General features: G+C 47.8%; 1 protein-coding gene across 4 annotated transcripts; it reads right to left on the bottom strand.

Moving 5' to 3' along the window:
- Positions 1-1,016: 1,016 nt before the first annotated feature.
- MFRP (membrane frizzled-related protein) lies at positions 1,017-19,991 on the bottom strand. 4 transcript variants are annotated; one of them, XM_072979269.2, is made up of 13 exons: positions 19,548-19,991; positions 15,816-15,958; positions 14,839-14,970; positions 14,502-14,666; positions 13,553-13,781; positions 12,464-12,594; positions 11,396-11,521; positions 10,374-10,450; positions 10,068-10,216; positions 9,045-9,175; positions 5,897-6,031; positions 3,324-3,451; positions 1,017-2,009 (listed from the first exon to the last, which is right to left on the bottom strand). In XM_072979269.2, the coding sequence occupies exons 1-13, from the start codon at positions 19,589-19,591 to the stop codon at positions 1,785-1,787; spliced, it is 1,815 nt and encodes a 604-aa protein (XP_072835370.2). In that variant the 5' UTR covers positions 19,592-19,991; the 3' UTR covers positions 1,017-1,784. The 4 variants fall into 4 exon arrangements, with proteins under 4 accessions (XP_072835370.2, XP_072835368.2, XP_072835369.2 ...); XM_072979267.2 differs by having other exon boundaries at positions 15,816-15,969; positions 19,548-19,989; XM_072979268.2 differs by having other exon boundaries at positions 14,502-14,663; positions 15,816-15,969; positions 19,548-19,986.
- Positions 19,992-26,310: the final 6,319 nt, after the last annotated feature.

Below are 26,310 nucleotides of genomic sequence, written 5' to 3'. Positions count from 1 at the left end.
GTGAGCGCTCCAATGCTGGAGGCTTTCAAGACAAAATCGGACCACCATTTGTCAGGTCTACTTTGATATGCATTCCTACATGGAGTGGGAGGTTGGACTTGATGGCCTTGAAGACCCCTTTCCAGCTCAATGGTTCTATGATTCCATGAAATGCGGTGTGAGATTCAGCTTCAACAGCTTTGAATGAGACAACTTCCCGTTCTTTATAACCCTGAAACCATCATTGTCCAGCCAGATGTTTTGGGGTTTGAAATGCTTTCAACAGAGTTTTGCAGGAAAAAAACCGAGCACACGCCAGGATTTCATGTGAGCTCAGAAAACTCATTGAAAGTGGTTTGGGATGTTGACCTGAGAATCCCTGATTTCATTACCAAAACTGGGGGGGAGGGGGGGAGGAAACCACTTGAAATCAAACTTAAGATAGGCTTGAAAATAAACAGACAACGCTTGTGGAAACTGTCAGAGCCAGCATATATTTTTGCAAAATAAGGGGAAATGGGCTAATTTTAATTTGATTTCCATAGTTTTTATAGGATGCAAAATGCAACTTCCTTGGGCCAGGAATGCTTGATGTATTCTGTTTTAAAAGCACACATAGTCCCTGTGAAAGGGATGCATGAAACAGAACTCTGTGTACATCCATCATCCAGTCAATTGCTTTGATACCATTTTGCACTGCATTAAATGGAACAGCGGGATGTTCTTTTTGCTGACCTACAGTCAAGAATGATTACTGATGCTTTTGTTTGATTAAGGACATCTTAGTGCATTAATGGTGTGTCCTTGAAACAATTAACTCGGCACAAATTTGCATACAAACAATCGGATTTTGATAAAGAGAACATATGTTTTTTTTTCCTTTCCACACGGCACATGTTCCCATTAAGAGGGGTGAAACTGCTCTTCTAGAAGGCAGCTAACAAGCCCTAAATTTCTCAGTATTTGCATTAATACCGAGAAAACCAGCAAATGGATTAAGAGGGCGCTTTCTGAAATCAATCCAAGAGACATTTCAATCAATTTGTCTAAACTGATTTTAATGATGATGGAAGGCCCTGCAGCCACTCTCGAATTATCATTCAATGTATTTATGTAGCACCTTCCCGATGCATCGAGACTTACAGAAGGAACAAGGAGCGATCTCTGCCCCATGGTGCTTACAATCTAAAACTTAACACAGAGGAGGCGCCAGGGGTACAGACAGAAGAGATGGATGGTCTTCAGGAGGTTTGCGCTTTTAACATTTCCGCTTGTTCTCCTTCGACTTTAGAACAAAGGTGAGGAGCTTCTTCTAACCCAGAGGGCCAGAATCCTTTTCACAGAAGATCCCAGGGGCCACATTACAGCGTTGGAACGCAAGGTGAGGCCAAAATTCAGGCATTTTTTTAAAAAGTTTAAATCTCTTCTTGTCAGTGGCTGAGTCTTAAATGGAGGCTCCAACTTTTTAAAATGGGGAGAAATCCATTTAAAAGCTGGAGATCCCTCTCTGCTTCCATGGTGGTGTCATAAAGAAGGATGTGGTTGCCTGGGCAACCGGAGAGGGCCAAGCCGGGACTCCAGGAGGGCCGGATTGGGCCTCAAGGCTTCTAGTTCCTCACCCTTGCTTGAAAGAGATGCTGAGAAGCCACAGATTATTGTGTCTGGCTTGGAGCATGAGGAGGCTCCATAATCCTCCAGTTTGGGAACGGGGTGCCTGCAGAGAAGGTCTCCATCCAAGCTGAGAGAGGAGAAGGGTTTTCGGGCTGCTCCGGTGTGGCCCCTCCAAGGAAGAGCGCCCCCCCATCTCAGGGCATGGAGCACTCCAAAGGGTTGGTGGAGTCGGGCAAGACGTTACAGTTCAGAGGCCAGGGGACGCCCAGGAGGGTGAGAGACCGTTGGCACCGCTGCTCGGCCCCCAGGCAGATGGAGCGGCAGGGCTGGAGGACGCCCCCGTCTGGTGTGCATTTGGGGACAAAGAGGCTGCAGATGAGCCGGCGGAGGTCAGGGTAGCACGAGAGGTCCTTCAGCATCTGTAGAAGAAGAGCAGAGCCGTGAGATGCTGGCTCGTCCGAGGCGCATCCCGGAAGGCGGCCCTGCCATTTGGCTCCGCACGTCGCCGTGACCGTGAGCCAGTTTCTAGATTATTGTGAAAGACAGTGCAATCCAATGGGGGGGGGGAACTAGCTCACATTTTGGACCACTGGTGGCATCATGTGGTGATTTCATCACATACAGGAGGCTGTGGGTCGGTCCAGCCCTGATCCATGCCCAAGACAGACCTTTTAAATCAGGCAGTGGGGCTACTGTTTTGGAAGGCTGGGCAGGGGTGGTTCCCGCATGGATGAAAGGATGGCTTTAAGGGAGATTGCTCCCTTTCCCAGTGTGATCAGAGGTGATTCTTTCTCACCATCGATTCAAAGCAAAGCAAAGCAAAGCAAAGCGTGCTGCTTATATACCGCCCCATAGCGCTTCAAGCACTCTCTGGGCGGTTTACAAGTTAATGATGTAGGCTACACATTCCCCCCCCCCCCAGTGAGCTGGGGACTCATTTTACCGACCTCGGAAGGATAGAAGGCTGAGTCAACCTTGAGCCGGCTACCTGGGATTGAACCCCGGGTCATGAGCACAGTTTTGGCTGCAGTACAGCGGTTTAACCACTGCGCCACAAGGCCATCGGTTCCTTCACTCACTGCCTTGGAAATGCTGAGATTCAGGAATCATGTGGACAGGAGCACCGAGCACTCTTTCCCCAGATCCGAACATTATTCTGCCGGGGAATAGTGATGTTGGCATGCTAAGCAACTGCGCCCTGCCCTGTGGAATTTCCTCTACCAAAACTGACAGGAGAAAAAAAACTTGGGAACAATCACAGCATTGGCACAAAAAAAAAAAAAAAAAAAAAAGCAGCGAGCCAGTGCGCAAAAGTCTCCAGATACACGAGGGCACCACAACAGGACATGAGGTAGCAGCTGCATAAGCCAGCACTGGAACCATGTGATCCTCCCCCTCCATTCTTCGGAAAGCCAATGGTTTAGTTCTAAAAATTTCAGTTGCATCTCTCAGCACACAAGAATTGTATTGCGGTTACATGTTAGATGTGGTAAAAAGGAAATTCACTAGAGATTCTTTATAACTAGGGGCTTCTCCGGGAATAATACAGCAGGAAAAAGGGGTTGCAGTAATGATGTGATGGTATGTGATTTCTCACAATTGTTCCCTAGTTGGAAGCCCTCTTGGTTTGTGGCTTCTCCTAAGAGCCCAGCGTTCATCTCTCTGTCTCTCTCACTCTTCCTCCTCTTCCCCCAAAAGGCTTCTCTTTCCCCCTCCCTTCTGCTAAGACTCACCAGATAGTCTTGGAGTATCTCTTCCGCTCCTTGCTGATCTGGGATTGTCAGCCAGATGTTGGGAAAGGAGGTGGTGTTGTAGCTGAGCCCCAAACACATCTCCACCTCAATGGGCTCGCAAGAAGGTTCTGTCAGCGGAAGAGGAGAAGAGAACCTCCATGCAACCACACGGCCCGGGAACAGAGGCGTGTCTGCTCCACCGATCAGACCCACCACGTTCCATCCCAGCTAACAGGGCTTTTAATTTTTTTGTTGTGTGTGTGTGTGTGTGTGTGTGTGTGTGTGTGTGTGTGTGTGTGTGTGTGAGAGAGAGAGAGAGAGAGAGAGAGAGAGAGAGAGAGAGAGAGAGAGAGAGAGAGAGAGTTGCATGGAAGCAATGTGCCAGTGACACCCAGCTCTTTTTTAGATTTTATTTTTTTTCAATGAAAGACAAAGAAGAAATCCAGAGCTGGTTGTCCGGCTGCAGAAGCAGAGAGGGGAAGGGGCTAAAAAGTTAAGCTCTAATCTGGGCAAAACCCACAAGTCAGTAGACAAGCTGGCCTGGGAATGGAAATGGTGCCGATTACGGGCAGTGTGGCCGACCCTCTGAAGGATCCCATTTGGGGTCAGGGAATACTCCATCGTTTGGGTCTCCTGCGCCTGTCTAGCTGCTTCCAATGGCTCAAATGAACACTTTTGGACCAGCTGCAGCTGCTGTCCTGGTTGGCACCCATCTTGAAGAAAGTCGATCGGGACAGTGATGAATTGTTCGCCCTTCCAGCTGGTTGTTATAGGCCGTCAAGTTACCTCTGACTTATGGCTATCCTGTGAACGAGCCATCTCCATGATGCCCTGTCCTCAGCTGCCCTGCTCAGCTCTTGAAAACGCAAACTGGTGGCTTCCTTTAGGGAATGAATCCATCTTGTATTGGGTCCTCCTCTTTTCCTGCTGCCTTCCACCTTTCCCAGCATGGCTTCCCCACCCCTCCCAGAGAACCTGGTCTTCTCACGGGGTGCCCCAAGCAGGACAGCCTGACTTTCAATCATTTTTGGACTATCCAGAGATAGTCCAAGATGGATTTTATCTCCAGATTAGATTATTTTTTTAAGCACACTCTCTATGGGGCAGTCCTTGAAGCACGACTGCTAACCGCATCTGGTCTAAAAGACAGCCGCCACAAGGTCTGTACTGCTCAGCTGAGGATGATGACTTTATTTCTACAAAGAGTGGGCAGTGAATCTGCTCTTGAAGGGGAGGGTGGATCTTAGCCTGCACTTTAAGGGTGCAATAGAAGGCATTGAATCATACCCCCTACCCCAAGATTCAGAACCCTGGAGAGCTCTTACAAAATGATATCCAGAACAGGTTATAAATCATATTTAAAATCTAAGTAGGAATATTAATCTTTGTACTATAAAGAGCTTGGCAGTCTGAGGTGCTTCTGACAGAGCATAGCCAGGTCCATTTGGGGAGTTCACAGGAGGGCAAGAAGACGAACCATCATCTATGGTTGTTTTCATCCTCAGCATAATATAATAATCATCTTAATCTTAGAACCACGGAGTGGGAAGGGACCCTCTGGATCATGGAGTCCAGCTCCTCTCGAGGAGGCCCAGTGGGGAATTGAACTCCCAACTTCTGGCTCCAAAGCCAGACGCCCTAAACTACTGACAGAGTTAGACCATCTCTGAATGAGCAGAATGGGTTGTTTCCAGTTCTGACTGGGAGGAGGTCTTGGTCAGGGAACTGGACTGGGGAAGGAGAGAGCCAGCAGCCTCAGGAGGTGGGCAGCTGGCATGTGGAAATGGAGTCAAACCACGTTCGTTGAGAAACAGGAGAGAGGTTTGAATATCACCCCAAATGGATGAAACATAAAGGAAAAGCCAACAGCCTAAAACTTCAGTTTTATGGGTTTGGTGAAGCTAGGGACTAACTCCAGAATGATGCGTGTCTCAGGATTCAGATCTAGGCTCAAGATTAAAGGCTGATGCTCGGGAATGTTCAGATCAATGGATGTCATGATATTGTTGCTACAACAGGACTTTTAAGTTGGCTGGATCATCCCCATATATAACAGATGGAGGGACTGAGGTAAAAAGGTAAAGGTTCCCCTTGACAATTTTTGTCCAGTCGTGTTCGACTCTAGAGGGCGGTGCTCATCCCCATTTCCAAGTCATAGAGCCAGCGTTTTTGTCCGAAGACAATCTTCCGTGGTCACATGGCCAGTACGACTTAGACACGGAACACTGTTACCTTCCCACCGAGGTGGTCCCTATTTATCTACTTGCATTTGCATGCTTTCGAACTGCTACGTTGGAGGGAGCTGGGACATGTGACGGGTGCTCACTCCATCACATGGATTCGATCTTATGACTGCTTGGTCTTCTGACCCTGCAGCACAGGCTTCTGCAGTTTAGCCCACAGCGCCACCACGTCCCTACAGCGCCACCACGTCCCGGAGGGACTGAAGGAAAGGACAAAAGGTTGTGGACCTGAGGCATTGTGATTTGTGGTTCAGCTTCTACTTGGTGTGATGGACTTCTGTCTACACTACTTGCTAAATTCTGGTTCCGTGACGGAGGAGGAAAACTTACGGAAAGATGGGTAGGAGATGCTGGTGCAATTCATTTCGTCGCTCCCATCCGGGCAGTCGTGCCAGCCGTCGCACACCAAATTCTGTGGCTGGCACTCCCCGTTTTGGCAGGCAAACTCCGAAGGGCCACATGTTTCTGGGGGTGGGTGGGTCAGGGGGGAGAGGAAGGAGAGAAAATGGCAAGAGGGACAGCACAAGTTATTGTGAACTGTGAACCAGAGCACTAAGGAGACCACATGGCAGTGTACATAGGACATTTGAGTCCCCTTATCTGGAGAATGGTGGTCTATAAATAAGACAGATAGACAGATAGACGGACGGATAGACAGACAGACAGACAGACAGACAGACAGACAGACAGACAGACAGACAGATAGATAGATAGATAGATAGATAGATAGATAGATAGATAGATAGATAGATAGATAGATAGATAGATAGATAGATAGATAGATAGATAGATAGATAGATAGATAGATAGATAGATAGATAGATATGGCTAACGCCACACCTTGGATAAATAGGACCTTAGCACATTTGATTGTATTTTCAATTCTCTCTTAGGTTGCGGCTTAGATCAATCTTTTTGGTTCAAGCTATCTCAAAGGCCGTCTCTCCCATGATGAGCCTGCTCAGGTGTCAAGATCACCGGAACAGGCCTTTCTCTCCGTCCCGCCACCCTCGCAAGCGCACTTGGTGGGGACCCGGGAGAAGGCCTTCTCTGTGGCTGCTCCCAGACTGTGGGACTCCCTCCCACTGGAGGCCCGGCTGGCCCCAGCTTTGCTTTCCTTCCGCAAGCAGGCGAAGACCTTGCTCTTCCGACAGGCTTTCCCTGAATGAATGGCTGCTTGAGAGGGGTTGTTAAATGGATTGTTGTGCCTTACTGCTTTGAATGTGTTTTGGTGTTGTGGTTGTTGTTTTTTGTATGGTGTTCGTTTGATCCTTTCTAGGATTTGTATACTCATTTTTTTTTAGCTTTAAGTACTGTCTTTTAGTGATCTAAGCTGCCTCTGGTTCTTTTTAAAGAGAAAAGCGGGGTAAAAATATTATAATCAAACAAACAAACAATCAATAGTCCTTGAAGTCTATTTGGTGCATCTGCGAAATCTTTTAAACCCTGTAATCTTCTGACTCTTAACATTGCTGGGCATTGTTTTGCAAGCGTTGAACATTTGTGTATGCCAGCTCATCTCTGGGAGGGCTCTCTTTCTTTCTTAATCTGAGGTTGTGCAAAGCTCACTTTCGTGTTCTCAGTCTGGAGGAGTGACTCATTAGCCACCAAGTCTGCAAGTGCTGAAGCTTGGGGGGGGGGGGGATTATAACTTTTACTGAAAGAAACCTGCCTTTTAGAAAACGCTTTACAGAAACGCATACATCTTGTCCAAATAGGTAATTTTTGTATGAGAGGCTCTCAGCTAAGACCTCATGTTTTCAAGCCTTTGTCAAGAAGCGTTACAGCTTCTGGCCAACAAGTATTTGGTTAGGTTAATATTCTTCAGTGAGTGGCCGCTTATGCGTTTTCCCCTAAAGAGGAAATACATAACCGATAGAGGATGATCTTCCATTAATGAATATCCTTGGCCATCTTAGGTTCCCACTAATCTACTGATGGGAGTTAATGGTCGGGAGATAGAAGCCAGTGTTTATATATTCATTGTCTTGGGCCCATCCATGGCTAACAATAAGCCATTATTTGAGTTCACCATCATTTGTGGCTGTGGTCTGAAGCATTCTTAAAACTGGCAGGCAGTTGATGAGGAAAACATGGTTTGTTTCATCTCAGGTTAGTTGCTGGTTTGTTCCTCTTGGCCTTCTTGGTGAGCCTCTGTTTCAAACTGGAGAGTTCCCCTTGACATTTAGTCCAGTTGTGTCCGACTCTAGGGCGCGGTGCTCATCCCCGTCTCCAAGCCGTAGAGCCAGGGTTTGTCCGAAGACAGTTTCCGTGGCCACGTGGCCAGCGTGACTAGACACAGAACGCCGTGACCTTCCCACCGAGGTGGTACCTATTTATCTACTCACATTTTTACATGCTTTTGAACTGCTAGGTTGGCAGGAGAGTCTACACACTTGAACATAAATATGAGAAAAGGGACCTTAAAACTCCCATGCGTTTAACTTCCTGAGTCAAGGAAGGGAGAACTACAGCTTAGCATTTCCCAGATGTAGCTTGGCGTCAGACTTGAGTTTTTTTTCTTTTCTTATGATGATAAAATGAGATCCGCACGAGAATCTAATCCTTGGGGGGGGGGCGCTGGTGATGCTTCCCTAAGGACTTCCACCCTCCCACCCCACTCCTCACAACAGTGGAAGGTTTCATGCCTAAGGAACAATCAGTAATTATGGAATTCGGTAAACAAAAGAAACCCTCAACCGCCAAAGTATATGTAATCCCAGAAGAGGCAGGGTTTGTGAATAAACAAATACAGCTGTTCTCAGGAGATACAGGCCAATACTGCCTTCCCTCCCAGTGGCCCACATAGAGGCTGTGTGATGATTGTAGCAGGGGGATTATTACAGCTCCTGGCTGAAGGGGACAGGAGACAGAGGTGTGTGAACCAGAGTCTCATACCGATCACAGCATTTGGTGGGTTGGGGGATCTGGGTTCGACCGAGCCAGAGAATGGAGCTTGGACTGCTCCGTGTCTCTCAGATTGCTCTACCTCACAGGACTGTTGTGAGGATAAAGTAGGGAGGAAAAGATCCATGGAGAATCAAGGAGGGTGGGTCTCTTCTCCCTCAGATAAGAATAGACAAAGACTCTGTGGAAAGCAACAATGGGATTTCCACATTTCCTGAACTATAAATCCCTTAATTCTCCCTTGTACAAATTCTACCCTGACTTACACACACCTTATGGATACCTAAATGTGACTCAAGTGGAAGATGTCTAAACTGGAAGACACTGAAGTTGAGCTAGGCCTAGCTTCACCCAAGCTTCCTGTTCCTGCCCCAGTGCTAACTGGGAACTTTCCTTCCGAACAGGAAGTTTAGGTGAAGCTAGGCCGAGCCAGTTGAGGCCTGTCTCCCAGGCGAGCCACATCTAGGTATCCATCAGGTGCAAGTCAGGTGGAACTCCCAGAATGGGAAATGATGGGATTTGTAGTCCAAGGAGTCCAGAATCTTGTCCCTAATGGGATGTTGTCACCTACTTTCCGTGGCATTGTAGGCCCGATAGGTAGCAAAGAACCCATCGTCTGCTATTCCCTCGTCCGCCACGAAGAGGACCGTCATGACATGCTGCGAGGAAGTCAACACAGGGGGCACCCTGGAACTGCAGAACCTGCAAAACAAGAGGGTCAGTTTGCCATTAAGCCAACAGACTTCCACATAGCAATCCCCACATGGCCACTGAAACCCGATTTTTATGGTTTGCGGGAAAACGTGTCTGTTGAAACAGGTGTCTGCTAGTTATGACGGCTGACTCTCTGTCTTTGCTTATTTACTTCTTACAGTTATAGGTAGTTGAGCAACGAAAGTGTTCTCAGAACAGTACACACACAAAAATCACATGCCTATTGAAGTTACAGACTTATATCAATAAATGCAGAACAGGGCAAACAACTAATACAATTAATGAAGAACAGAAGGAGTGTGTGTGTGTGTGTGTGCGTGTGTGTGTGTGTGGAACCACCCTGTGGCTAAACCACTAATATAAAGAGAATTGATTCCCCCCCCCCGGTGCTTCAGTGATGCAACTGGATGAAAATATTACAACTGTCAAGATAACAGACCCTCAAAAAGGGTGGACAAAAAGCGATTTTCCCCTAGTACTGAAAAAAATGTCCATAGGCTTACTCGATGACCCTCGTTTGAGACTGGAGGGAATTGTTTTGAAGGGATAAAATCAAGTGGATGAAGAAGCCACAGGAAGGAAAACGGAGGGCACGGTTTGCAAACGGACCATTTTTGTCGGACTACAAACCCCAGAATCCTCTGGCTGTAGGGGATTCTGGGGTTTGCGATTCCATTTCTTTTTCACGCTTCCCGGCCATGAACGGAGGGGTTGGAACTTGGATTTCATTCCCATCTCTCACGATCCGTTTGGACCATCCTCTCTGGAAATGTCCGAAATCCTCTATGTTCAGGAAAAGATCCTCATTTGAAAATTTGAGCTTCGGTGTGTGTTTTTTTTTGGGGGGGGGGAGGAAGGGCACCCCCCCTCAAATCTGTACCTTCCCATCATGCTCGTTGTCCCCATCCCAGCGCTGTCATAGACCTCCACAAAGTCGTAGTTGCATTCTTCTTCCGACTCCAGGCTGAAGTTTCGGAAGCGTAAATCGATGATGTGGCCGACGGGCACCGTGATGTGCCAGAGGCACAGCTGGAAAGGAAAAGTATCCCTTTGACAACCGGGCAAGGCTGTGCCCCCCAAGAAACCAGTGGGTCACCACCGCCCCTTCTGTCTAGGACCCACCCTGGCTAGTGTGGAAGATGGGGCTTGGTCTTCCGGCCAGCTGAAGCCCCTCCACCCCACTCACCTGAAGATGTGGGTATGGCTGAGGGTAATTGGGGGAGGAGAACTCTCCCTCCAAGCTGCTCAGGACCCCCCCACAACCTGGAAGGAGATCAAGAACATCAGTGGAAAGGCTGGGCAAGCTTCCATGGCGCAGAAATCAAAACCATCTTGAACTCCAATCTCTCTCTCTCTCTCTCATTCCTTTTCTCTCCTACAGCGTATTTTTAAAAAACTTCCTCCACAGTCTGCCAATTTCGTAACGTCGATCTCGGAAGAAGAGTTCAGGGAAAACTTGAAAGCTGGTCATATTTGTCCATCTCTAGCGAGCCAGCCGATAAAGGCACCCCTCCCCAACCCAGACCCTGGTTTTAGACTCCCCTGTGCTTGCAGTTTAGTTGCGGCCAGGGCTCCATCCGAAAGAATTCCTGGGAGAATTCTGTTGGAGTTTTTACAACCCTGCATGCTGCCTCTCGTAGGTGTGGCCGGGAGGGACCTTTCCTGGCTGGGCTGGCAGTCTATCTATTGAACAGGAACCAATTATTCTCTCCTGCCTCTGATTTAAGGAACGCCCTGCCTCCCTGCTCTGTCTCCTCTCCTCCTCGTAGTTCTGTTGGAAGCAGTAACCCTGTGGAGTGCTGGTTACTAAGGAGCAGTGGGGAAAACCTTGATGGACTTCCCACCTGGAGGCAAGGGCTTTGGAACACTCCCAACCCGCCTGGCCTTTGGCTCTCAAAATTTTGCACAAAAAAAGCAACGTATACATACACTCGACAAAGAAGCAGCTCCCTCCCCCTCTGAGCCATGGAGGCCTGTAGGCACCTCTTAGCTGGGCCTGCCTCGCTGGGCCGTTGTGGGGAGAGGGTGCCATTTCATCCTGCTTGGAGCTTCTTGGAGGAAATCAAGGCCACAAATTTTTGAATAAAAAGCAAATCACAATGTGGTCTTTACTGCTTCGCCAGGTTAGGGTGTGTTTGCCATGCTATGGGTCTGCCCCCTTCCTCAGGTAGACTGGCTCCCCACACACACCCGTGTCACTCAGCCTACCTTTGGGCTTGGTGCTGCAGTTCGCTTCGTCCTTTTTGTCCTGGCAGTTGTTATAACCGTCACACACGTATTCGGGAAGGAGACACAGCCCGTGGTCACAGAGGAACTCATTCCAGGAACAGTTCTCTAGAACGAGACAAACACCCCTGGAGGACAAGAAGCTGAAAGGACTCAAACCGGCTTCAAACTTGAAGCTTTTTTGTTTGCTTGTTTTTGTTTAAAGCAATTAGTTACATTTCAGTTCCAGGCTTCGAAGTAGTTAGTTATCATTACTGTCACTGCTTGGGAAAAGTCCGTCCCTTCAATCCAAAGTATCCACAGTAGTTACTTTTAAGAATTCTGAGTGCAGCAGTGTCAGGCAGAGCACAAACTGCCTTCTGAATAATGTCACATTCTTCCTCCACTATTTAGTTCGGTTACTCATGGATAACAACAAAAGTAACTGAAAAGAATTGAAAGTTGTATTTGAAAAGAGAGAGAGAGAGTGTGCGTGCTGTGGAATCATTTCCAGCCAATGATGAGTCTATGAATTAATGACCTAGAAAAAGTGTTGTAATTTACAGCCCTCTTCAGGTCTTGCAGAATAATAGTCATGGCTTCCTTTATTGATTCCGATCCATCTCAAATTCTCCCTCTTTTCCTGCTGCCTCCTAGGTTTTCTGGCATGATTGTCTTGTCCTTTCCTATATGACAGTCTCATTTTAGTCCTCAGTGTGGTTTAGTGGATAAGCTGACAGACGAGGACTCTGGAGAACAGGGTTCGAATCCCCGCTCAGCCGTGGAAACTCACTGGAGGAGCGGAACTGGTAAAACCACTCCTTAAGGACCTCACATACCTTGAAAACCTCACTAGGGTTGCTATAAGATGGTTCTGCCCTGACAGGACATAAAACAACAACTAGTTATTTGTAACTACCTGTTTTCACGGGCTTAGAATCATGCTGTCTTCCAGCTCCCAATCCGTGGAGTGAATAGATTCAGACATAAATGTTTGTAAAGATATATTTTCATTGCCCGGGTGAATCCTGCCTTCTCTTTCTCCCCTCCTGGTAAACGGGGTGCACTTACTTTCGTTGGGCGCAATGGCCCGATAGCGAGCCGTGAAGCCCGAAGGTGCAATGTTACTGTCCGAGACAAAAACGACCTGCAGCCGGCTGGAGTTGGTGTTGATGGTGGCGGGGGCCACGGTGCCACAGTACCTGAAAAAGCCACGTGGTCAATGAGGGGATAAAAAAAAACCCCAACAGTTGAGAGTTTCCCCTGGCTGCCTAAGAGGGAATGGATGTTGGCGATCCCAAAACATTAATTCTGGATGTCCTATTATACAGCAGAAGGTGTGCTTGCTTCTGTTGGCCCTAAAGTAACTAATTACTTTGGATGGACCACAGCCAGTTCCATTTCATCGGGAGCCTTTGATTATTTGTTTATTTCCATCTTGAATTTCTAGGTTGTTTTTTTTTTAAAAAAAGAATAGCCCTCAGAGCAGATCATAAACATCAGAAAAGAATTCCACAACTAAGTCAGAATTTGGACTCAGCCCCCCCCCCCCGACCGGCCTGGTTCTTGTCTGACACCGTAACCATTATGTCAGACTGTCCGTGACCCCCAGCGACCGTCAATCAAAACTGCGCTCCCAATGAAAAAGGTTCGAATCAGAAGTTTCTAAGTTCATACGAGAAATTCAGAAAGGGTTGACACTCAACAGCTTGAACGCCAGTCCTGAAACATGGCAGGGTTTTGGGTTTTTTTTTGTCATGGGGAAAAATAAATACTGACATAAACCTTCTTGCTCGTAGGAATTCCTCACTCGTGGCACATTCCAGTTCCTGCCACGAGAGGGACACAATCATAAGTCATGGTCACCGTGTGAAATTCACAAACCAGTAAAGAAATACATTTTTTAGATGACTGTGGAAGAAATTTTACTCTTTCCTTCCTACTAAGCTGTGTATACCTTGTAGCTTGTTATTGTTTATTGTTTTGATCTGTCCTTCCTTCCTTCCTTCCTTCCTTCCTTCCTTCCTTCCTTCCTTCCTTCCTTCCTTCCTTCCTTCCTTCCTTCCTTCCTTCCTTCCTTCCTTCCTTCCTTCCATTCCATTCCATTCCATTCCATTCACCACTGAAATATATTAAGTGGGATGATGACTCCCTTCTTACCAGGTGCTCCCGTCCCACAAAGAGGCACCGTCTTGTTCTTTGTATATCTCCAGCCGGTCGTAGAGACACGAGGCCGAATTCTCCACTTCCAGCACCTCCACCTTCAGCTGGATCACCATCCCTGGCGTCACCTGGATCTGCCATTTGCAGAGGACGTCGGGAGGGTAGGGCTCGGGGTAGTTCGGGGAGCTGAAGGAGCCTTCGGGGCCGTGTAGGATCCCCCCACAGACTGCGACAGAGAGAGAGGAGAAAAAGAGCAACCCTAAAACCACCGAATTGTGGGGGGGGGGAGGGGGGAGGGAGACTGTAGCTGAGCCCAAACTGGGTGAAGAGATGCAGTCGTCTGTAGAGGTGGGCACAAACCACAAAATGGTGGTTTGTGGCTGCCTACAAACCTTGATTCGTGAGGTTTCCAAACTTAAAAAAAAGTTTGTGCCTGAGGGGAGGGAAAATACCCCCCCCTGCAGCCTCCCCCCCACCAGAAGCCACTGGATGGGCATGTGGCATTTTGGAGGTGTGCATGCTGTCCGTAAGTAAACACCTCCAGGGTTTTATCATCTCCTAGGGGTAATTTCGAACAGCGGCAGTGGGACCAATTGTGTTTTCCAAAATCCTGGCATTTCAACCAGAGGGCTTCTGAATGCATGCAGAGTGCCCTGCTGCTTACAAGGGGAAAAGGAAACCTTTTTCAAAAAATGGTCCTGCAGTCTGGAGCATGTGCATCTCCATGGGCATGGACCAATTTTGCAAAGAAGCTAATGTCAAAGATGGCACCGCCCGCCCTCTTTATTGTTAATTGTTCTGTTTGATAGAAAACAGGTACCCAAAGACTGTGTCTGAATCCTGCCTTTTTCAGGGCTGGAGGATGATGCTAGGAGGACCGCCCTGGCTAACACAGGACTTACACACTCACACCCTGGTGCAGTGTCAGTCACAACAGGCTACTCACGAGGTCCTGGCGTTGTGCTTCCGTGCAGGTTTTCGTGGGTCGGTGTGGTTGTGGATGCCGGGCTTGGCGAAGTGCCGGGAAAAGGAGATGGTGTGGCGTTGGGGGTGGTGTGGGCATAGGACGCCTCAGGGGATGGCTTGATGGGACGGGCAGATTTCTGCTCTGCTGCCACCAAAAATAAAATAAAATACATTTTAGGAAGAGAGACAGAATTTAAAGGGAGGGAAGACTCTCCACCCCCCCAATTACAAATCATTTATTGGAGCGGAACCCAGCCCATTCCCCCCCTCCCCGGCTAAGGAGGCATCCTTGAGAAGTCTTGGTGCTGAGCACTTACGAGAGACAATGATGATGCCCACCAGTAATGCTAGAAGCAGCAGCAGGATGGTGCTGAGGATGGCCACGCAGAACCAAGAGAATTTGCAGTCTGGCTTGAACTTCCGGCTTGCCACATCCCGCACCTGTTGAGCTACAGGAAAAAAAAAAAAAGCAAGCAAGTGCACCAAGTCACCTGGGCCCACCCAGAGCAGCTTGTCAACCCTTGCCACCCCATCAGAACCCTGGAAAATGCTTTATTCTGCCAGGGAAGATCATTTTATGTCTCTGCTGGAGCTTAGAAAAGTCAGGGTTTTCTGGTAGGACCCCTGTGTCTCTAAGGGATTGATTCTGCCACCACCCTGCAGATGTTGAAAACTGTGGATAATAGTGAACCCTATACATCAGTGGTCCCCAACCCTGAGCCTCCAGATGTTCTTGGACTTCAACTCCCAGAAATCCTGGCCAGCTGAGGTGGTGGTGAAGGCTTCTGGGAGTTGTAGTCCAAAAACATCTGGAGGCCCAAGGTTGGGGACCACTGCTATACATAGCCTGGTCTCTGGACCCCTCTAGTGGCAAGTTCTGGAAATCACATTATGGAAATACATTTTTTCTGTGTCTTCTCTTTTAATATTTTTAATATTTTCAGACCACAGATAAGTGAAACCATAGATACCGATCCTGCGGATATCTAAAGGAACTCTTCCATGAAGATCCGAAGCAAAGCTTAAATTCACACTAAGTTGATGTCCTGTTTGTCTGTATCCTCTGAATTTGCCTGAGAGGAGTTGGTTTTATCAGAGAACGTAAACAGGGCTTTAACTGTATATGATTTGCAGAAGCTCTATAGGAATTGCATTTACGTATGTTAAAGTATTAATTTTCCAAGACTCGCTTTGAACCCATTCAACGTCAGCTACTTTTACAGGGTCTCCAGAGTCAGATCTTCCAGAGGCTTAGCCCCATCCCTTCCCACTGGTTCCAACCTCCTTTCCATACCGAAACCGTTGGCGGTGACTTTCATGCCATTTGGATTCTCGGCTTCCGGATCCTTCTGGGCCGGTGCCTCCCCATCCTCCTCAAAGACAGGATTGGAGAATTCGGTCAACAGGAACTGGGGTGAAGATGGTGGCGTCAATGGGCTGGCGTTTTCCTGGGGAAGACCAGGCAGCAGTGAGACACAGGCCCACCCAGGGTCACCTCGGGGGAAAAGACGCAGCTTGGAAAAGCTACTGCTTTTGGGGAACTCCGATTCAGAGAACCCAGCAGCAACCAGGCTGGGTGAAGGATACATGAAGATATAGGTTTTTTTTTTTAAATTAAAAAGCCTTTTCCCAATGTGATGGTAAAGAACTAATGGATAAGCCTTTTGGTCTTGAAGGCGGTGGAATGGAAGATGTGATGCTTCACAGCCTAACAGCTTTGCCACGTGTATATATTTCTTGGTGTGCCCTTCTTTACGATTGTGTGTGTGCATAAAAGAGAAGGAGGGAGGGTGTGAACATCAAATTAAGCCTGAACTGTCTCTGGTGACAAAAATGTTCAAGCTGAGGGTTTTGGGCACAACATGAGAAGGCAGTATTCTCTGGGAAAAGACCATAATGCTGGGAAGGGTGGAAGGAAGCAAGAAAAAGATGAAGATCAAATATAAGATGGATTGACTCTCTAAAAGAAGGCACAGCATTGAGTCTGCAAGAGTTGAGCAGGGCAGGATTTATTATTTTTTTTTTGAGATCTCTCATTCATGGAGTCACCATGATACAGAAGCACCTTGACAGCACCCAACAACACAATATTAGGGGTTGAGCCAGATATGAAGATAATGCACTGAGCCTGTGTGTGTTCTCATCTGAAGCTGACTTTTGTGCAGGAGGAGAGACAAAAGGCAGACACAAGGAAATCACACACTTAAAGGCAGCATTGCATCCATCTTGCATGTCATTTGGCCTTCTGATGCTGCCCCACCTGGCTTCTGGAACAACTGGTCTGGCCCAAGGCAGTTTGCAGCCTGAGGCAGTGATGGTGCTCCCAAATGGTGGATGACACTCACTTCCCCACTGGCAAGTGAGTAACGTCCTTCAGCCTGCTGAAGAAGAGTGGACTAGCTTAGTGTGTGCAGAACAAGTTGTGTGGCTCACACCACTTTGTCTCCTAAGTGGCCAGAGACGTTAGATGGTATGGCTAGAGATCGGCCCCTTCTGTCCTTCCAGGATCTGCTGCCAGAGGCAGGGACTTACTTATTCTGCTCAGCCCTGAGGCCAGGCCTGGTAGAAGGGACATCCTTGGCAAGGAAAAGCTACCGGTTGCTTTTATGAGGTCTAATGGGATCCCTCGGAATCTACGAATGATCTTTCCGGTGGGAAAAAATTTGGCTTCACTGGTGTCCATTTCCTGAAGGTGGCGACACAGCATGAATTGTAGACTGTCTGTGATATTGTGTGACCTATCCTGGCCTTTGGAAGAGAGGCTTTATTGAACCACAACTCCCAGTATCCTGGGGGATTTGGGGATTTGTAGTCCGTAAAAGCAACTCTTCTAGTCTCTGATCTACTCTAGCATCCCCTGAGGTGTGCTTGATTCACTGAACATGAGAATTTGCTCTGGATTAGCTGTTCTCTCATCCTTTGGCTCTCCAGATGATTTGTCCTCTTCCTTCCACCCGCTCCGGCTAGCCATAGCCAACGGTCAGGCCTTCTGGAAACAGAGGTACCAACAAAATGGAGGCTTCAAAATGGAAGAAGTGCCTTGTTGAGCCCCCCTAGACCAGTATCATCTCCACCTAAACCCTGAGCATGAGATGGTCCACCAGAACGTGGCCGGCAGTGACTGTCTGATTGTCCACTCTCTCTTGGAGGAAAATAACCTGGATTCAAAAACCTGCTCACCTATTACATCTCCCACTGGGTAGACCTTGAACCCTTCACCCCCACTTGGATTAACCTGCTTCCTAGGGCTATTGTGATGATCAAAAATGGGAGAGACTACACGTATATTTGCTCTGATCTCTACGGCCCGATGACAGAAGGGAAAAGAGGGAGAAGAAATGAATGCATAAGACGAGAAGGCAGCTGAAAGCACTTAACCAAAAATGCAGGCTTCTGCCGTTTCCCCCTCTAGCATTCCATTAAAACCTAAGCACGAAATCCTGCTTAGAATCTTTAAAACACTTGGAATCTCTGGTTTCCAGGCAAAAAAACCCCGGAAACACAGTTGGAAACTGCAAATACATAACTGTGCCTCCACCCTCCTTTCTCTCTCTGTTGGGTTGATGTTCTTCAAACCATTAACTGTGGCTTCTATCGGGGGAAAAAGATAGGCTGGGTCCATGTTCACATACTTTCACAACGGAATAATTGGTGTTATTTTTAGAAGTCACCGCCAGAATGAGAGCAAACATTTTAACATTAACCCAAACCGTAAAGAATAATAATAACCTACCGCAATCGGGCATCAGCTCTATCTGATGGCAGAAAGAAAAAGCCAAGCAGCTGAAGATTTTCGTAGGGCACGGCTGTGGTCATTTCATCTAGCAGGGGCTACTGTGCTGGATAGGGGATGATTACAGTGTCCCAGAGACTGGTAGGGTGCATGAGGGTGGGGAGGAGACTGGGGCCCTGTCCCCAGCTGAAGGCCACAGAGATTTGAACTCAGAGCTCTCTACTTCATCCCTCCCCTTCTCAGCCAGTATGTGAAGGCAACCAGGAAATGGATAAATCATTCTCTGTCATGGCATGGGTCAGTGTACATGCACAACCCCCAGCACACACACATGTGCACACATGCACAGATGGCTTGGGCACCTTCGCTTCCTACAATTTCACGGAAAATAGCAATGTAACAGGAGCGAAAAGTGCCCAGCGGCCGGTTCTCCATATATCCACCCAACACACAACTGCATTTTTTCCCTTTGCACCGCTTTCTTTCCCACTCCTTTGCAAGCCCGTGAGATCTCTGGCTCATGTGGGCTCTAAGGGTGATCTAAATCCCTAGGTCTATCACACGGCATTGTGCAAGCGTGCTGGAGCAGTACTGCTGCGCAGTAGCCATCCGTTCACATACTGCGTGCGTGTGTCTGCATGTGCATGCTTGCGTGTTTGTGCGGCTCTTCATCCTTGAGCCCTGAGCACCCCTTCCTTATAGAACACCTTGCAGAGCGTTCTTCCTCAAATACTGTGGCCCAGAGTGATTGGCTGTGTCAATCTTATGGGGATCTTCCATTTCCCTCCACAGAGCTCAAGGCTTTCCTCTCCCCCACTGGATCTCTGCCACAGTCCTGTGAGCTAGGCCTGGCAGAGTGAGTGTGGCTGGCTCAAGGTCACCCGCTGAGTTTCATGGCTGAGTGGGGACTGGAACCCAGGCCTCTTGGGTCCTGTTCCACTGCCTCCCGACTGGCAGAAGACCAAAAAACTTTGGTAAACCATGTTCTGAAAAGTCCAAAACCAACCAACCAACCAACCAACCAACCAACCAACCAACCAACCAACCAACCAACCAACCAACCAACCAACCAACCAACCAACCAACCAACCAACCAACCAACCAACCAACCAACCAACCAACCAACCAACCAACCAACCAAGGCAAGAAAAATGCGGACTGCCTTTTACTGGCGACAAAGACCACATCATTGGGTGTGTAATCCAGTAGGGAAATAAAGAAGGATGGTGGGCACTTAGACGGTTCTCATGACACCGACAGACTCTCCTCCATCCCCTAGTTCATTTACCCTACCTTGCTTTGTTCCTGGGTTTCCGGGTAAAGGATAATTTCTGCATAGCCCTTCATAGCCGTCAACGAAGGCGTGGGGGACGTGGACAAGATTCCTGCCCGCCCAAGGCTGCCACATCCCCCCACCTCTTGCGGCATCAGTTTCTCTTTCTCTCTCTCTGTTGTGGTAACTGTTCTTCCTCCTTTGGCTTCCTGGGTTTCACCACATTGGCAAGGAAAGAACACCGGTGGGATTCTCCTGGTCCCCCTTGCCCTCTTCAACGATGCCCAAGGCAAGGGTCAGGAGGACTGTGTCTGGAGAGCCTGCCCAGGGAACTGAACCTGCGGTGCCTGGCGTTGCTTCCACCACCCCCCAGGACCATTCTGGTCCGCTGGGCTCCTGGAACAAGGGGCCCTGTCAAGCTGCTGAGCGGTGCAAGAATGTACAAGCATTAAAGTCACCAACCTTCTCTCTCCCCCCCCCACCCCATGCCTTAATCCATCTCAGCTGAGCAGGACAAGGTCAGGGACCCTTGGCATCCACAACTCGCAGTCTTAAAGGTGCAGCATCGACAATTGCTTGAGTCCTTTTCGTCGCCTTCCTGGGAGCCGAGAGCCAGATAGATTTCCTATTATTTTTCAAGTCCCACCCAGGTTGTGTAGAATCCCAGGTTTTGGAAGAGCTTTGCTTGGCGAGCTTTGCTGCTGTCCATGAAAAGCTGCACCTAATAAAACATCTTTTAAGGTGATCACATGGTTTGGGTCATAGTTTGACCGGGTCATGGAAAAATTGCAGCCGAGATGGGTTTTCAAGATGGTATATAATGTGGGGATGAGGCAAATGGCAAGGGACTTGAGTTTGAAAGAATCATTATTGCCAACACAACCTGCTGTGGCGGAATCCTGTAAGAGGCAGTGGTGTTCCATTCTAGAAGCAGTCATGCTTTCTTGCTGCATCCATGTTAAGGCCAGGAGCATCCCATTATTTGACATTGGAAGGTTGAAAGCTGAGATCAAAGACTTGGGCTCCTTGGTAGTCCTAAAGTGGAGCCATTGAAGGCTGGGTGGCCCAGGAGCTGCTTCTGGTCCAACCAGTTGTGGAAAGACGCAGGAGAGAAATCTGGATGAATGGGTCCAGAATCCATATAAAACCTGGATAACTAGTGAACCAGACATCCATAGATCATGGGGCCAACAGGCCACTCTCTTCTCCCAGGGCTTGCGAAGGTTCACCAGAAACCTACAGGGAGATCCCCCCCATAGCTGCTTCCAGGGCTTGTGGGGGAAGAAGTCTCATGAATTATGACCATTGGGCTCCAGAAGGAATGGAAAGCAGGAGGGCGCTCACTGTCAGCAAGGTTGGGAGCCACTGCTCTAGATTGCATTTGCCATTTGGTGGTGGAAGAAAAGATCCCTGCAAGGGTTTGTTCCAACTCTGCCATACAACCACACATCTGGGTGGAAAATGCCATTCCCAAATGTTTAGCACTGTGGTTCCCAACCTTGGGTCTCCAGATGTTCCTGGAGCAAGACACCCAAAAGCTTTCACCACTGGCTGTGCTGGCCAGGATTTCTGGGAGCTGCAGTCCAAGAACATCTGGGCACCCCAGGTTGGGAGCCACTGGTTCAGTGCTACCAAACGATGGCTTAACCGACGAAAGGTTTAATTGATGAACGGGTTGCTTAAAACCTTTCAGCCACGTCAGCCTTTGCCTCTCTCCGACGTTGGCGCTCCGTCCAGCTTTCGCAGGGCCTTGTTCTGTTGCTAAGTCAGGTGCATTCCAAGAGACTCTGAGCCCAAAATCTGTTTTCCCTGCTGCTAAAGCAAGAGAGAAAGAGACCATTGTTTGAACACAAGCTTGTCCAAGAGGGAGGGAAGGAAGGAGGGGAAAACCTGGCGCTCATGAGCCCTGGCGGTCAGAGAAGGGTGGTTGTTTAGAGATTATGGAGGAGGTTTGTGGCCCATTCCCTCATGGTCTTAAAGACTCCCTGGGGAGCTTTCGTAACACAAAAACAAGGTGGTCACTCCAGGCCAGAAACGATCAGGTGCGCTTCGGAAAACAGAAATGGCCCCTGGCAGCTTCCGTAGGTGATCCGAGTTATGTCCAACGGAAGTAATATGTTTATTGTATTCTAGTTTATTGTAGTGGAAAGGGTCTTGAACTGGGATTCAAAACACCTGGGTTCAAGTCTCCTCCAGGCTATGACACTCATCTTGGGCCAGCCACCTAATCTCAGCCTGGCCCACATCACAGGGTTATTGTGAAAGATGAAGTGGAGAAGACAATAACATTAGAAATAAAATGGGGTACCAATGCAACCAACAGGGCTGACCTGGCCCAGGTCAGGAAGGAGATTGTGAAAAAAATTAGAATAAAACTATTAAGGCAGCAGATGTTCTATTTCTAGCTTCATGGAAGGATTTTCCACACGGCATATTGAAACGGAGCTGGAAAACCCGCTTTTAAAAATCCCTAACCCACAACTTTCAAAAGACGTTTTGGTAAGAGACATTATATTTATATATCTTTATTTTATCAGTCCTTAGCTGTACAGATTAGTCTTCTGTATTGTTATAAATACTTCCAGGGTGTACTATCAGAACCGGCCACTAGAGGGAACCAGAGAATGGTATTTTGTGTTTTTCTGGCCTGCTGGCAATGGCACCGCCATGTGTTAATAATGCACAGCACAACAAATTACTTGCAACGATAAAGATGATGGCATCCTGGTTGCCAAGACGTCATGAATAATGCATGCAGTTCCTTTTAAAATGTAATTTTCTGAACAGCTTGGAAGATGCTGGAGCCTTCCCAAACTTTTCTGGCTGGGCCAATGAGCTAAAGAAGAGAAGACGGGCTCTGGGTTGTATTTCAAGAACGTTTAAAAATATGAGCTTTCACTTCTTAAATTGAGCATCCTAAGCCCGGGGAAATGAAGAAAGGGAGCAGGTGTTTAATTACAAGGGACGTACTGAGAAAAGACAAATTCGATCTTGTTGTTTGTAGAGCTGGTGCAGCCAGATCATGGAAAAATGACTCCGGCCCTAATTATTTAGAGATAACGATCCCTTCGCAGACGAGGAAAGCATGCATTGACCTGTCGTTCAAGATGGAGATTTCAGCAATTTAATATTTCAGGACCCCTGTGGGCGCAAAGGAGACGGTGGGCTTGGGTGAACCAAGAATGTCTTTCTCTAACCCGATTCCCTTCACATTGTACGGGTTTCCAGATGGAGAGAGATTTTTGTCTTAACATTTGTCAATGTGGGCCAACCATCCAATACAGAAAGGTTTGTTATTCTTCCTGAGGGATACTGTTCATACCCTATCGCCCGTTTTGCTCTTGGCTGCATCCAGGAAGATTCAAGAGAACTTCCCACACCCCCATTTGTGTTCTGAGCCCGTATTTATTAATTTATGATTTATTATTTCAAATTCTATACCGCCCCATCAGTACGAACGCTCTCTGTGGACTTCGTAACCCAATAAAACATAATTACAGTCATATAAACAAAGTATAATAAACACAATAAAAAATCTGCCTCTGGCTGGATCTAGAAAACCTGCATTTAACTCCTTTAAAGAAATTTAAAACAGATTTGGGACATCCCAAGTCAATTAGCAGAATACTAATCAAAGGCAGCTTGATATAGTTGGGTTTTAATTAACTTCCTGAAAATGGAGAGGGATGGCCCCCGGCGGACTTCTGTAGGGAAGGGCCACGACCAAGAAAACATGGTTTTTTGGCTTTCTTAAGTATCACCATTTTTAGCATCAACATTTTAACATCCCCCACACTGTGAGGAGTGTGTGGGATAATGGCTAGCTATTTTGTGGGAGAGACATTCTGACAAGTATCAAGGTCCTTATAGGTCATGACCAGCATCTTCAATAGGGCACAGAAACGGACTGGGAGACAATGAAGGAGTTCCAAGAGTGGGTACCGTATTTTTCGCACCATAAGACGCACTTTCCCCCCACAAAACAGGGGGGTGGGGGAAAGTCTGTGCGTCTTATGGAGCGAAGAAAACAGATTATATTTTCCTGTTTTCTTCTCCTAAAAAATTGGTGCGTCTTATGGAAAGGTGTGTCTTATGGAGCGAAAAATATGGTATATGTGTTCATATGTGCTGGTACCTGTAACCAGTCTGGCAGCTGGATTTTGGACTGGCGGGAGTTTCTGGCATTTCTTCTCTATTCGGGGGTGCAGCTGGACAATCAGTCAGAGATGATAAAAAGCACTCTTGGCTAAAGCAGATATTTACACCTCTATAGAGAGGATTAATTTTAACTTTAAAAAACAGCTTATTTTTAGATGTTTTCAAATTACATATAACAGCTCCATACTATGTTCTTCTTAGTTTGAAAATATTTTCACACACAGTTGTGCTTTGTATTTGTAGTGGTATGCCTTGCAAGACCTTATAAGCAGTACATTTTTTTTTGGACTGATTCACATGGTGTTTTTCCTACCCACCCTTCCTTCCGAGCCATAGAATTGGTTTCAACCTTCCCGCACAATAATTTTCCCAATATTTAACACCTGGATGTGGCGATTCCTCAATAAAGGCAAAAAGCTAAAGGGTGCAGGTGGTCCCTTCTTGACTGCCAACCTCCACGCTTAGGCCTCAACCGGTTATTGCCGACTAAGGGATCTGGGGAATTGTAGTATAAAAAAGTAACTTCTCAGGATCTGCATGTAATGGGTGGAAAACAGGCCTCTGACAACAACTCAAAGACACAGGAAGGCACACACGGACAAAAGGAAACCACCATACCCAATGTACACCCAAATATACACACAAAAAACCCAATGCTTCGCCAAGCTATAATTTTATTTCTGTACATATCTCCCTTGTGGAGCAACACAAGTTCCTTCCCTAACCTTGCTTACACAGTAAACAAGCTGTTAAGTCAAACTGAAGGGGGTAAAAAACAACAACAACACCCACTGAGACAGGCTTTCTTACACAAACCATTTACACCTTGGGTTACCATCCATCCTTGGAAGGCCTTCGTGGCCGCCATGTTGAAATGGAGTGAAATGAGATCAAGGAAGAAGTCGCTGGAGCCCCACCTGGAACGTCATTGGAGAAGGGTCAGCTTAAGGAAGGGCTGAGGGGGAAAAGGAACGATGAAGGCTTTGAGGCTGTCACGAGCCATTTTTATTTACTTGGCTAAAAACAAATAAATATTGAGTATGCCCACTTATGCACCTAAGAATAATACTCTGCCCGATTCAACGTAGGGACTTTTGTCTCTTTACTTTCTTCTCCGAGATTCACACCTTTAATAGCTTCATTCCAGGAAGACTGGGTGGAGAGAGGAAAATGAAGATGTGTCGGTCCCTCGAGCCCAGCACTGAGGGGAAAGCTACACCGGGTGGATTTCTGCCCATCACAAAAAGATGTTCATGAGCCTTGGTGCGCTCCTTCCTGCCAGGTGCCGACATAAGACTCAGACATTGGGCTGGAAAACTTCCATGTCAGTCTGTCTGCTTCTCTGTCTCTTTCTGTGTACAGAATAAATATATGAAAAGGTGAAACCAAGTTATTGACTGTTGTCGGCCGATCAAAGTCTGCAGTTTCAAAGGTGGCTCCGTTCTTTATCTCAGAGAGCCACGCGGTGTGGCCCAGACAATCCATGGCCCTCACACCGTCCGTGGTGTAGGCTCGTTGCCACAGGGAACCAGAATTTAAAATGAAACCTCAAGAGCTGCCTTTAGGAAAACACAGTCCAAGCTGCCAAAGTACGTACGAATCAAGAGAGCAGGAGGAAAGGATGCTCGCAGCTTATATCCCTTGCACGCCTCCAAAGAGTCACGTCGACACACAGAGAACGCCTCCTCTTTTCTCCCTTCGGATGGCTTTAAGGCACGGCGGTGAAAACAGACAGGTTGGAATTCGCCCGGAGCGCAAACGCTTGGGCCAGGCTCCATAAAATCCAGCCAGATGGAAGCGCTCAAGGTTTATTAAGAAAAGGGACTTTTTGTTTTTGTTTTGAAATGAAAATCAATCAAGAAATGCCCCTCGAAGTGCAAAGAGGTGAGAGGACCCTGGCTGGCAGGGTCCGTCGAAAGCCAGCAGATGTGCGCTTAGGAGTTCTGGAACCCATGAAGCTGCCCCCCCCGGGGGGGGGGGAAAAGTCTTGTGTGGCACGAATGCTCACGGAGCAGGATCTCTCGGGAGGGTCACGAGCCATTGCGTTCCTCCGTTGGGAAGGACCGCTCCCCACCCCAAGTCCCACACCTCCGGTTCAGCTGAAAACGTAGAGATGGGCAGCACCCACAGCTGGCCGGGTGTTGCAACTCTTGTGACGTTTCTCATCCCTTTCCGACGTGCAACCGATTGCAGCCACCTCCAGCGGGCATGCCGTTCCACGAGAAGAAGGGCACGCCAGGCGCCTGTGTCCCAACCGTCTGGGGGCTCCTATGGATAAAATGGGACAGAGAGCTTCCTGCCCCACAACCGAGCTGCAGTCTACGGTTTATTACACACCAATGAGGGGGAAAAGAGTATGGGAGAGGAATAATGGACAGAGAAAGGGGAAACAAACAAACGAGAAAGAAAATTGAAAAACCACCTCACAGCAGAATTTCTGAAGCTGTGGGGGTGCCCCGGGCCCCTCTCAACGGGGGTCTTCTCTCCGGGACATCGGCGGGGCCAGCGGGGCCCACGTCTTCTTCCTCAGTCATTAAAGCCGGAGAAAGGCACGTCCGTAAAAGTCGACCTCTTAAGCCAATGCTTTATTAGAATGTCCTTCTTCTTTTTTTGTGTGTGTTTTGC

Source organism: Pogona vitticeps, chromosome 8 (assembly GCF_051106095.1).
Source record: "Pogona vitticeps strain Pit_001003342236 chromosome 8, PviZW2.1, whole genome shotgun sequence".
Lineage (NCBI taxonomy): Eukaryota > Metazoa > Chordata > Lepidosauria > Squamata > Agamidae > Pogona > Pogona vitticeps.
The sequence above is the reverse complement of the archived record's forward strand: the minus strand, read 5'-3'. Positions and strand labels throughout refer to the sequence as shown.